General features: G+C 38.8%; 2 protein-coding genes across 2 annotated transcripts in view; one reads left to right on the top strand and one right to left on the bottom strand.

Moving 5' to 3' along the window:
• ARHGAP6 (Rho GTPase activating protein 6) overlaps positions 1-13,520 on the top strand; it is a 222,823-nt gene that overhangs the window by 101,206 nt on the left and 108,097 nt on the right. The gene's annotated exons all lie outside the window — the stretch shown is intronic.
• AMELX (amelogenin X-linked) lies at positions 6,741-10,998 on the bottom strand. Its single transcript, XM_090265199.1, has 4 exons — positions 10,945-10,998; positions 9,036-9,083; positions 7,638-7,682; positions 6,741-7,379 (listed from the first exon to the last, which is right to left on the bottom strand). The coding sequence occupies exons 1-4, from the start codon at positions 10,996-10,998 to the stop codon at positions 6,741-6,743; spliced, it is 786 nt and encodes a 261-aa protein (XP_090121325.1).

A 13,520-nucleotide genomic window follows, 5' to 3' on the forward strand; every position in this document is an offset into this window, starting at 1 on the left:
TGGGAGAAGAGGTGTCAACAGGATGTTGCTTAAAATAAAATGAGCAACTTGATCTTTTTCCTTAACAGAATTTGATATTGCAAGAAATGTAATGTGCCTTGATGATAATTACTGATATAATAACCATATCGTTTCAAAATGATTAGGATGCAGAAAAGTTTTATTTCAAGTTGCCCAAATGGTATATGTCTCCGCCATGTTCTTTCACTACAGGTAAACTCTGTGATATTTGTGTGCTCGCATGTGTGTGCGTGCATGTGTGTGTGTCTGTGCGCGTGCACCCGTTTGTCCTATGTTGCACTGTTGGTTTGAACCACAAAACAGAAAAGAATGTAAATATTCTCTGATGTTTGCAGCCAGTCAACCACCCTCAGGCATGGAAACAGCGTTCAGTTTTTTTATTACTTTAATCTTTCTGTCAGCTTAGATTTTGGCCTATTCCCAAGGAAGCACTAGGGCCAGGGCCACCCCAGCCTCCTTCCTCCAGTGTGGATGTTTGAAAATAAATGGCCATTCTTTGGGAGCTGAAATAGTTTGTCTTAGAAGCAGAACATTTCATTTAGTCGAACTCTGGATTTGTCAGTTTTCAGTGGAAACTAGACTGAAAACCATTTTGGTGGGTGTGATTCAACCTGAGGGCGAGAGGGGCCCTTTACGGTTCTCAGAAAATTCCCATACAAGATCATCATTTCTGGAATGCCTGGGAAGTGGCTTGTTAGGGGTAGTTGAGATGTTTGGTTTTAAGCGGCAACTCTGTGTTTTTCCTATCTTTTGTTTAAATCTTTGAATGAATAGGAAGTTTTCTTCCACCTGAGGAGGTAGCAGGGTACAGAGCAGCTCTTGGCGGTGGTGGAAATGCTCTGTATCTGTGCTGCATGTGGCCTCTTAGCACTTAAACTGAACTTAGTGTGACCGAGAAGCTGAATTTTAAATGTTATTTCATTTTAATTCTTTTCATTTCGAATAGCCACATGGGGATTCTTATTGAACAGTGCAAGTGGAGTATAATTACCAGTTAACATATGTCTCTCATTTCAAATATCACATTGTATTTGTCACCCTTTATATCTGAACTTTGATTTGAAAAATGTGGCAACTATTAATGTGTCTGACAAAGTGTAGATGGCTTCCAAGCAGTCCTTTGACCCTCCAGCCTCAATTCGTGTATCAAGATAGGTGGTTATGGAAATACAGCCTGAAAATTAACGTGTTAGATTTCATCTTCCTTTCCCCTTTTAACAAGTGAATCATGAGCATTTTCTGCTTAATTGGAGTTATTATTGATTGAGGTTGACCTCCTCAGATGACTCAGACCCAATGTAATTAAGCACCAGAGAGACAAATTACATTATAGCCAGTTGCAGTGCCAAAATAAAGTTAGACAGTTGATGAGCTTTAAATCAGCAAGTAGTTCAGGCATTGTCTGAATCAAAAGAAAACTCATTCAGTGTGAAAATTCACCATAAGCCCCCAGCCCTTTATTAGACATTGTGTTTTACCTTTGAGCTGCCTGCTCTTTGAACCCACTTAACTTTGGATCGAATGCCTCCATAGTCATTTCTTTCTTTATTTATTTTTTTTTGTGTTGTTTCTAATTCTTTCTCCTTCACGTCATAATGCTCATCTCTTCTTTGTTGTTTGTGTTGTTCATTTTTATTCCCGCCAAAGCCAGTCGCTCCTTTTCCTTCACCCCTCTTTGGTCAAAGTGTTTCTCTGAAAAACTCAGGTACATATAAACTGATTTCTACTTGGAATTTATCTGAGGGGGACCCAGCAGGATCCAAAGTTCACATCAAAGGAAACTTTCTGATTACAGAAGTAATGTATGTTTATTATGGAAAAATTGGATCTTCATACAAACAGCTACGTCTTCTTCGTAGTTTTTTTCTATGTACGTTTATGTGTGAGTTTCAGTTATTTACATGTTATAGTCATGTATCATATTCACAAATAATATACAGTTGATGTTAATTTTTACTTTGTCGCATTTTCTCCACTAATAAATCTCCTTCTAAAGCATACTTTTTTATCACAGTGTTTCTTCAGATATCTATAGGAAAACTTAAGTGAGATCCAATTTCTCACTGATATAGATAGTGCTATGATCAATATCTTTGCACATATCTTTCCATGCATTTTGATGACTCTCTTAGGGTAATCCCTAGACATGTATTTGCACTCTGGAAAAAATTATGCATATGGAAGCCCTCACCAACAAAGAGTGAATGAGAGCAGAGAAGATTTCAAGTTTATTAGTGATATGGGAGTGGTTGTGGTGAGAGGAGATTTTCTTTGAGGTGTTTTACTAAACTTCATCCGTCTCTTCAGCTTAATTTCAAAGACACAGCACAGCTTTGTAAATAATGTACTTTTGCTTTGTTATTAACTTGAGAATTCTTTAGGTTTAAGTTTGGGTTTATTAATGCATTTATGGTCAGGATTGCTATTTAGTTAAGCCCAGACTTTGAGTCTTGGTCATTAGTATCTAGTGATTTTTTCTATATTTGATTCAAATACATGCAACATTGGGAATCTGACTAAGCTGGAGTTTTAATGAATGAGAAGTGCTCGATTTCATTCCATTTCCATCAGCTATGTTACGGTATATGGTGACATCTGCATGTCAGAATTTTGTGTTGTGACCATCCGCCACCATTGGGGAATCAAGAAATAAAAGTCTCACAGTAACTGTGGACATTCCAGAATAACAATTCCAGGACCAATGCCCTTTATTTTGTTAGGGATAATATATATTCAAAATAAGGTGCACATCTGAAGATTTTAATACACATTAATCAAAAAAAGAAGAAGTGACAGCTGAGAGCAGAAAGGGGCAGGTACAATACGGGACAGTTTAAAAGAAGCATAAGAGCCTTATCACCTGTGAATTTCCAAGATAACACAGAGTGAGTCTCATTCTGAACCATCAGGAACATGCTACGTTGCGGTTAATGTACATTGTTTAATGTGGTAGAACAATGTTCACTATAGAAGACCACCATGAGAAGGATTATATTAAAACACATGTTTGGACATTTACCACACTAGTGTCACTTCCTTGTTAAAATTTATCTTGTGTGGTGTATCTCATTCCATAGTGACTGGTCTTTAGATTCCAAAGCCTGACTCTTTTCCTGTAAATTAAAAAGGGGATTTGAACGTGTGTGTATACACACATATACATTGTTCGAATTATTATAACAGGTGACTTATTTTGTTAATGACTCCCAAATAGAGACTCCTCTTTTATCAGTAAAAGTGAAAGCAACTCCAGGCTGACTCCGAAGTTTGTGCTCTTTTCTCTGTCACACATAGTCTTCAAGTAACATCATCACTTACAGCCTTAAAATTTTCCTCAGTAGGAATAAATGTAATGACAATATTTTCATGAGCCGTGGAAGACAAAGTATGTGGCGGGTGGGGTGGGGGCATATATTTTGAAGAACATGCTAGGATGTATATTTTATCTCCTTTTGTCAAATTTTTTTTCAGGAAAGTCATTGACTTCCAATGACATTCAAATAATTCTCCTTAGTCCTGCCCTCATATAAGCTTTGCATTGCTGGAAGAGACAGTTTGCTACAATGACATAAATGATGGGGATTCTGATGTGATATGACCCACTAATGAGTTACAGCCCACAGCTGAAAAACACTAGCATAGAAATAGAGTGTGTCATCTCCCTAGAGATAGATGCTTCCAGAGTTGGTTAACTTAGGGACACAGTGATGCCACCAAGGACCTAGGGACTTTGCATCTTTCTACCTGCCCCTCCCTGTCACAAGATGGCAGACAGAGTTCCAGGCGTCACATCCTCAAACAAATAGATCCAAAAAGAACAGCACTTTTTCCTGGTGTGTCTGTGTGTATAATGAAAAGGTAATCTTTCTTTCCAGAAGCTACTCCTCTCCTAGCAGACTCCCCTATTGGCCTCATCTATTGTTCGGGTTCCACCACAACTCATTCCTAAACCAATCACTGGCCAGCAGAATAAATGCTGTATTTGATATGACTCTGGTATGTTATGGTAGTCGATGGCATAATTGACATGGAGGAGTTAACACTCATGCTCTGGGACAGGGGAGGATGCTCATTTCTCCTGAGTTGGAGGCAGGGCAGTTGTTGGGATGAATTCTAGCTCTGCCAACAGGGAAGGAGTGGTGAAGAAAGGAAGCTGTTGGACAGCTAGTTCATGATGTCTGCTAGATTCTCCAGTGCACTTTGGCTCTACTTCTGTCTTGGTATTACTGCTGTTCGGCCCTGTCTTATTATTTGTGAGCTTATTTTATTCCATTGGTAGATTCCAGATTACTTAAGGGTGCGGACTTACTGTTTTCACTAGGGCATGGAATAAATAGTACCTTGTCCTAGAGGGTGATTAATAAATATTTACTAAATTGATTAGACTTGTTCCATACCAATTGATTAAAAGCTTTCTTACTTTTTATTAATCTAAATTCTTTAAAATCAAGTTATTTGTTTGAATATTGACACTCTCACAGTAATGTTATGTTTATTCATTCCGGAAAATGATTAAGGGGCCTTAATCATAAAAGTACTGGAATAAAGTTACTGTGGGTGCTATGTAATATAAACCCTGTAAAGGGTGTTTACAGTTTTGTGTGGGTGTAGGAGGAAAAAAGGATTCGTATAATTGTGAGTGGGAAAGACATCTTGTATTGAGTCCATTTTATGCATCTGTTAACATTTTGAAGACTATACACTAGAATTTATTATCTTAAAGATTATGAAGTGAATGAAATGACTTATATGTAAAATCACTGTGATTATTTGAAGCTCCATTTAATAAAAGTTTTCTTAAGAAAACTAGTTACCTCACTAATTTAAAATTCAGTACATTATTATCCATATCACATAATTTCATTTAAAAATATGTTGCAGTAAAATGAGATCAAAAGACCAAATTTTATTGACTAATGTGGTGTGCATTATAGAGCCAGTGTTCCAAGCCTTAATTTGTTTTGTAATATAAGCATTTCTCAAGAGCTTATTGTTTTAACTTAAAGAATTCTTCGTATAAACTTCCCTTTATTTGGTTCAGGTTCAGAGAAAGTACATGTTCATAACTTTTCACTTTATCAACTATTTTAACTAATATATCAACTTCTTTTCTTAAAAGGATTTGAGATAACATATTTTAAATTTCTTCTAAAATGAAATATAATACTCGCTTACCTGCAGAATGGTCAGTTGGACATGTAAATGAGCAGTTCCTACCTTATTCAGGAATAGCCCTTATAAATTGTTCTCTCAAGGGACATGAAATTTTAAAATTAATTCAACACAAAGATGTGGATGATTTTTTACACGTTTTTATTGTTTGCTAATGGAGCTTATTTGTAGTTACAGAGCTTACTGAGTAAAGTGATGCTAGGCACACATCATTGTGTCGTTCTAAAAGCAACTGAAATCTCTACTTCAGTTCTCTTCTCAGTTTCTGATCTTTCAATCCTGAAAGAAAATCGCAAAAGAACAATTAAAGTCATTGACAAGTATTCTTCGCAAGTACCATTTACAATAACACAGATAGCTTCAGTTTTGCCAAAAACAATGTACAGCCATTTGAGTTTGACTCTGTAATTTTCAAAGTTTCTTTGTGGTTTCATTGACATTAGAAATGAGGTATCCAGGATGGAGGCTCCTGCCTTTAGGACACTTAAAACTATTAGTTAATAATAAAATAACAATCAATACCTTTTACTGAATACTTCCTGCATGCCAAGCTCTGAGGTTATCACAACTCTACAAGACTATCAATATTTATACTCTGTTTTACACAGGAGTTTAAAAAAGTTTAAACTAGTTGTCCAGTCACCTTTAATAAATAGCTCTGGCAGGGTGTAAACACATTATGAAGTACAACTATTAATAAAGAGATAAATGAATTTATTTTCTATACAAAGAGGGAACATGTGTCTTAGACTAGAATAATCAACTATAGGCACCAGATTATTTGTGATACAATCAGTTTTCAAAATTCTGCCTCATGTTCTTCATAATTGTGAAGCTATGTGTGGCATATATTATAATTTTCTATTGGGACACTATGGTTATTTGTACTTGGACAGAGGCTTGAAAATGGTCTGATTTAGTCACTTTCTTTCATTTTATAGAAGGGAAAACACTCAGGCATTTGAAGTATCTTGTTTCATACCATCTCAATGGAAGCAAAGCTAAGACCGGAACCTAGGTATCCTGGCTCCCCATACAAGTCTTTCGCACCTCACCCCTCACTGTGTCTCAGTAGAAAATCATCAATAGCATTTGTAACTTGGAATTACATTTGAGTACATACATACAGTAAAATTATATCATCTCATATAATACACAAAAGTAAGGGCTTGTGGTATGAATAAGGGTCATTTCTGTTATTGGCTATTTCACACTTATTTGGGAGAGCTTTCTGTAATGGCAGATTTTGTGCTTGACTGTGAAAGCTCACTAAAAGCTCAATCTATAGAACCCTAGCACTGAAAAAGTATCTGACACTCTGTATGGTTTAGCGTCCTCCAAGTTAGATTAAAACCCACTTTAGACAGGTAATCTTCCTGTAGGTCTTTAAAGAGATTTCCCACCTACCTCTTCAAATATTTGGATCCCCTCACTCTCAGAAATTACCCTTTTCAAAAAATCTTCAGTGCAATTCTAGCCTACTGTTGTTAGTCTAACACTTGAAAGATAAGGAGAACGGATATTCTTTTGTACTCTTGTCCTTAGAGTTAACAGACTTCAGGAAGATATATTCTGGTAGGAATTAAAGAATTTAAACGCACTATAGAGGCCGTGGTCTTAATGACTAAGCCGTGTAGACAAGCTTGCCGATCATATAAAGTTACAACGCACTTGCAGTAACAGAGTCGGTAGCTACTGATACCGAAGAAGCTGGTGTTGTAGCGGCTCCAGAACATACTCACCACTTCCTCCCGCTTGGTCTTGTCTGTTGCTGGCCAAGCTTCCAGAGGCAGGTCAGGGAGCATTGGGGGCAGGGGCTGCATGGGGAACATCGGAGGCAGAGGTGGCTGTGGTGGCAGCGGTTGGATGGGGTGCACGGGTGGCTGGGGCTGCATGGGCTGGAGGGGCTGGAGGGGCTGGTGAGGCTGCGGCTGGACGGTCTGGGGCTGGAAGGGCTGCTGGGCGGGCGGAAGGAGGTTTGGCTGGTGGTGTTGGGTTGGAGTCATGGAGTGTTGGCCGGGAACCGGCATCATTGGCTGCTGGGGGCCCGCGGGCTGCTGAGCTGGCACCACGGGGACGTGGTGATGAGGCTGTAGGGCGTGATTCGGGGGGTTCTGCTGGGACAGCACGGGAATGATTTGGTGGTGCAGCCATCCACCCATGGGTTCGTACCCATAGGAAGTGTACTGGTGAGAAACAGAGAGTCAGGTTTACCACGGGCGCCATCAACTTGCAGCTGGAGAAGTGGCACTGTTGTCTGTGCCGTTATGACAGTATGAATATTTATCCACTGTTCTCGTGCAAGAATTTCTAACTGTAAGACCTTCTACGCACTAGACTTCCTATCAGTGTCTTATGTGGCATAGATATGTTATTTCACTTAAAAGGGAATTGAAATGCATGCCTCATATTTTAGGAGAATAAAGAACAAAATATCCACATACCGGCTGCCTTATCATGTTCTGGTACCACTTCAGAGGGGTGAGCACCTTAGAGAAAGAGACATTAAAATACAGGTTTTAATATAGTTACATGAAATATGCACTCAATCATGCAGTCCTGCCAGTATTGATCATCTGAAAATATGGGTTCTACAGGAGAAAGAACAGGGTCAATGTTTTTCAGGTGCTTCTTGTGTGTCAGACACTACGTCACATCCATCACACACACATTTTTTCATGCTTTCTCACATATTCTGAGGCAGTATCGTCACCCTCACTTTTCCAGACAAGGTAATGGGAAGTTAAAGAGGTTTATGAGCTTCGCTGGGGTTACAAAAGTAGCCATTGTGTTTAAGTCCATGGCTCCTGCACTTCTTTGCAAGAGCAAAACAGAACAGAAAAAATTAATGTGACATAATATCCATCATATTATTTTTATATGATGTCACAATTAAAAATACAAGAGGCAGTAATACAAGTTTTCTGGTCAAATATGTCAACGTTTTAAAGTTTAACAGAAGATCTTGCCTCAAAATCTTATTAACATGTCTCCTCAGCTTGTATGAGTAAATAGACTCACAGATTGTCATCTGAACCTATTAAAAAAGTAAGAGTTTAATTACTTTATTAAAATTATATATCTAGATAACATCAGGTGCAGGAACTCCTTAATATAGTGTTACAGCATTTGATATCAGTATGACAAGCAATTATTAATCTTGCCCAAGCTATACTTGACAAAGCACCTTTTATGTTGCTTAACTGTTTGGCTCCCCAAACAGTATTTTTTAAGTGTGGGTGTTACAATTATATCCCTTCTACAGATGAGGAAACCAAAGTTTCAGAGAAAGAGAATGATTTGCCAAAGTCACATGGTTAGCATGGGGTTGAGGAGAGCCTCGAACCAAATTTCCAGAAATCTCAAGCTTTCTATTGCTCTGAAGAATGTCTCATAGACTACTTGGTCACTAATCTTTCAGTAAAGACAAGTGAGGAACAGTATGAACATCTTAGAATAGGGACTTTTCTATCTGGAAAGGACCTTAAATAACATCTTACCTGATTCCCCACATTTTAGGGGCTAAGATAGAATAAACGTGTTCAGCCAGAATTTACTTTCTGCCCTATTATGAACCCACCGCCCCAAGTGATAGTTCACGAAGAATACTTTCATGGTCACATAAGGAGGAGAGACTGAGTCAGAGAGGCCAGGCAGGAGTGTGCTGGGGCAGCGCAGACTTGAGGTGACTCATCAGGGCTTAAACCAGGAAGCTGGGAGTGGGAACTGAAAAAGTGGGGACTGAGAACCATCTGAAATGAAAAATCAACATACTATTCTTTACAGAGCCCAGGATGTTCTTAACTCAAACAATGGTCAAAATTAGTAAACAGAAAAATTACCTCATAGCTGAAGTTGATATAACCAGGGTGCCCAGGATGAGGTGGTAGCTTTTGTAGGGAGGGGGAGGAGGAGAAGAAAATGAAAGAGGGAGAGGGAGAGAAGAGGGAAAGGGAGAGAGGAAGAGATTAAGTCAATATGCAGTTGTTCACATTAAGAGAGGCTTGAAGCTACTTAAAAAGTCTATACCATGCCGAATATATCTGAGGTCTACTTCTAGTTTGAACACGCATGATGTGTAGGAGAGGAGCCTTCTTATTTTAAAGAGGTCCAGAACAACTAAAAGACTTTCCCCCAGGGTTGCAGTCTTACGATGAGAGACCTGGAATCAGGAGCAAGCACACAATCTTTAGACACCCCTCCACCCATGTTGTCAATCCTGCTCTGTCTCACCCACCATCTTACTTCTTGATGAAACTCATCCATGTTGGGAAGAGATGTTTCTCTTACATGGCTATGAAATACCAACGAGAGAATCATCTCACAAACTTTCCCCTATAGATCAGGAGATGGAAGAGTCCTTAAGTATCAAAAAGAGCCCTCATAATTCGTGTGCAAAGTAAATAACACAACTGCAGAAGAAACAACTGCATGCAAATTACTGAAGTAGAAACATTATAAAACCCCGTGGAAAATGAGAGTGGATTTCTGAAGTTTAGGTTGATTCCTTTTATGATTCTGTCAACATTTTTATAAGAAGAACATTTAAAAGTTCAAAATAAAAAACAACCTGAATGATGATCTAAACCAGGACTGTCTGTCCTGTGCAAAGGGTAGGCCAAGTGACTGATGTCTGCGTTCTGGAGTTCTGGTTGGCCATGGAATGGGTGAGACGGAGAGGAGAGAGAATCATGCTGAACATCTTCCTCTGACATCAAGCTATGCCAGTCCCTAGTCTTGTAAAATGCTGATATTTCATAAGAGGGTTGGTTAATTCACTCTTGTCTGAGTGTGAATTATTTTAGTCAAGTAACTGCTTTTTCTATACCTTCTTGAGATAAGCAGTTAGAGTAGGGCTGTTGGATCGAGCAGTGGAAAAAAGGGTTGAATTTGTAGTGCAAGGGTCCTCATGGGACTAGGACTTGCCACAATGTTGGATTTCAGGAAGGCAGAGCACAGAATCTTGGTCTTCGGGGTGCGAGAGGAACAAAGGAGGCAGATATGCATGCTTTGCTGGCCTCTGGTTGTATCAACTGCTCCTCATCTACTTTGCCTTCGTGTGATCTAAGGTCTCTGCCCTTTTGTACCCATGTCTAGGACCAGACTTCCTGGGCCTTGGTACATTTGAATGTAAAATACATCCATATGTAGTGGCGGAGGTAGGATTCCAGGAAACCATGCGAAAGTCGCATGCTTAGCACATACACCCAAAGGGATGAGGCCTCTCAGAACAAATGGATGGTTCAAGAAGGGAGTTCCTAACACAGAAATTGTACCTTGTGACGGTTACAGCGGTGCAGTTTGGAGACCAGGAAGAGATTTGGATGCTTGTGAGAAATTGTGTTTTAGATAAAACTGTCCTTTTTTTTAGTATTTTCCTAAGGCTGGTTTAAGTACTTTCTCTGGGGGCCTTTCAAGGGTCCCTTCCAAAAGTTTCCTCCATCTAGAGATGGGCAGTGATATTGGCAAGTTTATTGTTTCAACGGAATTTCCTGGGGTGCTTATTAAAATGCAGAGTCCTGGGCCCCACCCAAGCTGTACTAAATCAGAGTCTTTGGTGGAGGCATCCCAGAATCTAATCTTTTTTTTTTTTAATAGCAAGCTCTTTAAGTTGTTTTTTAAACACAAAAATTGTCGAGAACATCTGATCTTAATACTGTTTTGAACCCTAAAGTTCATCAACTATGGGACAGTTTTATTTCCAAGCTTGTGAAATTGGACATTGACGTACTCAGGGGGTGTTTTACTCACAGGCATAGCGAAAGCTGCTCCCAGGAGGCAGGCAAACAAAATCCAGGTCCCCATTTCTTGATGGCCCTGAAATATGTCAACGCACACTTTTCTTATCTGTTCTCAAATATGGACACAATTAATGCTCCATAAAACCCACATAATCCATATTGGTCTGTTGCAAGGGAAAGGATGAGATCATGCTTTGTGAGGTTACTTCATTCATATGTGATTTCCGGCTCTCAGCCCATTTTGTTGTTTCTGTAGACACAGTAGTGATAAAGATGCTTTTCCTTTAGGTTGAGACTGAAAAAGTGGTAGGGAAATGAATAATCTATCATCGCAGGATTTTGCCTGCCATTTTCCTGTACCTGTACAACTTGTAGAGTCGTAGAAGCTAAGTGTATCTTACAATTAATGATTAAAAGAGTAGAGTTGGCTTTAAAATTGAGCGCGGCATCAAGGTGCACAGAATTTGATACTTCTAGAACCAGGAGGCACAGAAATGTTGTTTTTTTTTTTTTTTGTACAGTCTACCTGAATGTTGCTACCATTAAAAGCAAAGCCTAATCATCTGAGAAAAGACATTAAGTAATTTGCCAAAATAGAGTAAGGAAGAAGTGGAATTTACTTCTAGATGTTCCCATGAGTAGGACTTCAGGCAAGATCCTCAGGTATCACCTCTAAGCTCCAGATGTGGAGCAAAAGATGTGGTTGAGTGAAAGGGAGAGGATGCCACTAATATTTTGTGATTATGCCATGAATTTTTAAATGACACCTACTTAAAAGATTCCATATTTAGGTAATGGCATCTTTCTTTTGTTTGACACTGCACTGTGATTATTCCACAAATAAAACCCTTGAGACATGAAGCAAAACAGGCCATCCTAAAATATGCACATTGCTTTGTGGTGCAAATCCTCGACTAACTTTGAAAACTGTCAGAAGAAAGACTTTTAATTTTGCACAGGAAGTGAACATTGCATGTACTAATGCTGGCTATGGAACTGACCTTTTCTGCCTCCTAAATCAGATTTTTTTATAAGTTTGAATTAATGAGGAAACGACCTTTAGTTGATGATTCTGTTTTATGTCATTAAACAAAATGGTTTTCAAAGTAGTTGTTCACAGAGTGTGGAAAATTGTTTTACTCTTATTTGTCAAGTAATTAGAATAAATATTTTGCTTTGAAATTTGGCCCTAAAAAGTGCTTTAGAATTTTAGAACTAAAATGTAAGGAAATATACTTCGCTGCATTAGAAAGCAAAATAATTCATTTAATAACCACAGTCTAATTTAATTATGGTCAAACTGAAGCAGCAACTGAACACAGCATAAAGTATTAGGAATGCAGAATACATGGTAGCTTCTGAACATGAAATATAGAAAAAGACATTAGCACAACAGAAAGGACACCAGATAATGAATTAAATCCACATACCTTTGAATATATGTTTTCAGAGTAAGTTTCTGTCTGAAACTCAGGGATGCTTGATCCTATAGACTTCTTCCAACTAAGAGCTCAATTTATATCAGTCACAGCATCTAAAACAACCAATCAGGTTTCTGAAGGGAAAATGTGTTGAGTATAAGTAAGAATCCCTGTATCATGAATTTTTAGAAGCTATGATCAAACATAAGGTTGTATGTTGTGATTAGTGCATATAGAGTCTTTCATTATGGGCAATAGTAGGTTTAACAGGCGAAAAATTTCATCATGCTCTTTTGAAGTCAGCAAATAAGTTGACTGCACATGCTGATATATTCAAATTTGCTTTTACAAAACAGTTATGTCATTGTCTGTTCCCTGGTTCTAGCAAACACAACATTGTTCTTTACAAAAATGTAGATGGTTGAGTTTCTATAGTGTAATCAAGATATGCCCTACGGTTCCCCATCCCTTTCAGATTGAGATAAATTGATTCAAACCCCCATTCTGGTAAAACCCCAAAGCTCTCCCTAATATTTCTCTCACGGGTTATAATTTGGGGATCACCATTGTTCTGTTTTCTATTGTCATTGAAGGTGTTTTCTCTGATCCCTGTGGCTATTTCTTTAACACTATTATGGTGTCCACCAAAAGAGAGGACTAAGTTTCTTCTTATTGGCCCCATCATGCAGCCCATCTGCCCTCCAGGCAACCATGAACTGGAGGTAATCACAGTAGCAAAACTTTTTTTAAAAAAATTTGTGTTTATTTATTTATTTTTAGAGAGAGGGGAAAGGAGAAAGAGAGGGAGAGAAACATCACTGTGTGGTTGCCCCTCATGTGCCCTCTACTGGGGACCCGACGTGCAACCTAGTCCTGTGCGCTGACTGGGAATCGAACCAGCAACCCTTGGCTCGCAGGCCAACGCTCAATCCACTGAGCCACAGCAGCCAGGGCAGTAGCAAAACTTTTATTGATGGTCTGAAAGACAAGACAAGAAACATATCACACACCAGACCTCACACTTAAAAATGTATTTTGATCCTTGCAAACGAATATGTATCAGAGGGGACATTGCCTTGGCCCACCATTTCACGTAGTGACTCAGTTTTTCTCATCAGATTGGTCCTTCTTTGTCCATATCCTTCTGGCCCAATGCCACTTTCTC

The sequence above is a fragment of the Furipterus horrens genome, unplaced genomic scaffold, assembly GCF_987537825.1.
Source record: "Furipterus horrens unplaced genomic scaffold, mFurHor1.1.pri manual_scaffold_17, whole genome shotgun sequence".
NCBI classification, from domain to species: Eukaryota; Metazoa; Chordata; class Mammalia; order Chiroptera; family Furipteridae; genus Furipterus; species Furipterus horrens.

Excerpts from the sequence above, each read along its gene's own strand:
- AMELX (XM_090265199.1), bottom strand. The coding sequence starts at position 10,998 with ATGGGGACCTGGATTTTGTTTGCCTGCCTCCTGGGAGCAGCTTTCGCT. Across the intron at positions 9,084-10,944 it reads GAGCAGCTTTCGCTATGCCT|CTACCACCTCATCCTGGGCA; the intron begins GTGAGTAAAACA and ends TCCCTACAAAAG. Across the intron at positions 7,683-9,035 it reads ATATCAACTTCAGCTATGAG|GTGCTCACCCCTCTGAAGTG; the intron begins GTAATTTTTCTG and ends TCTTTCTCTAAG.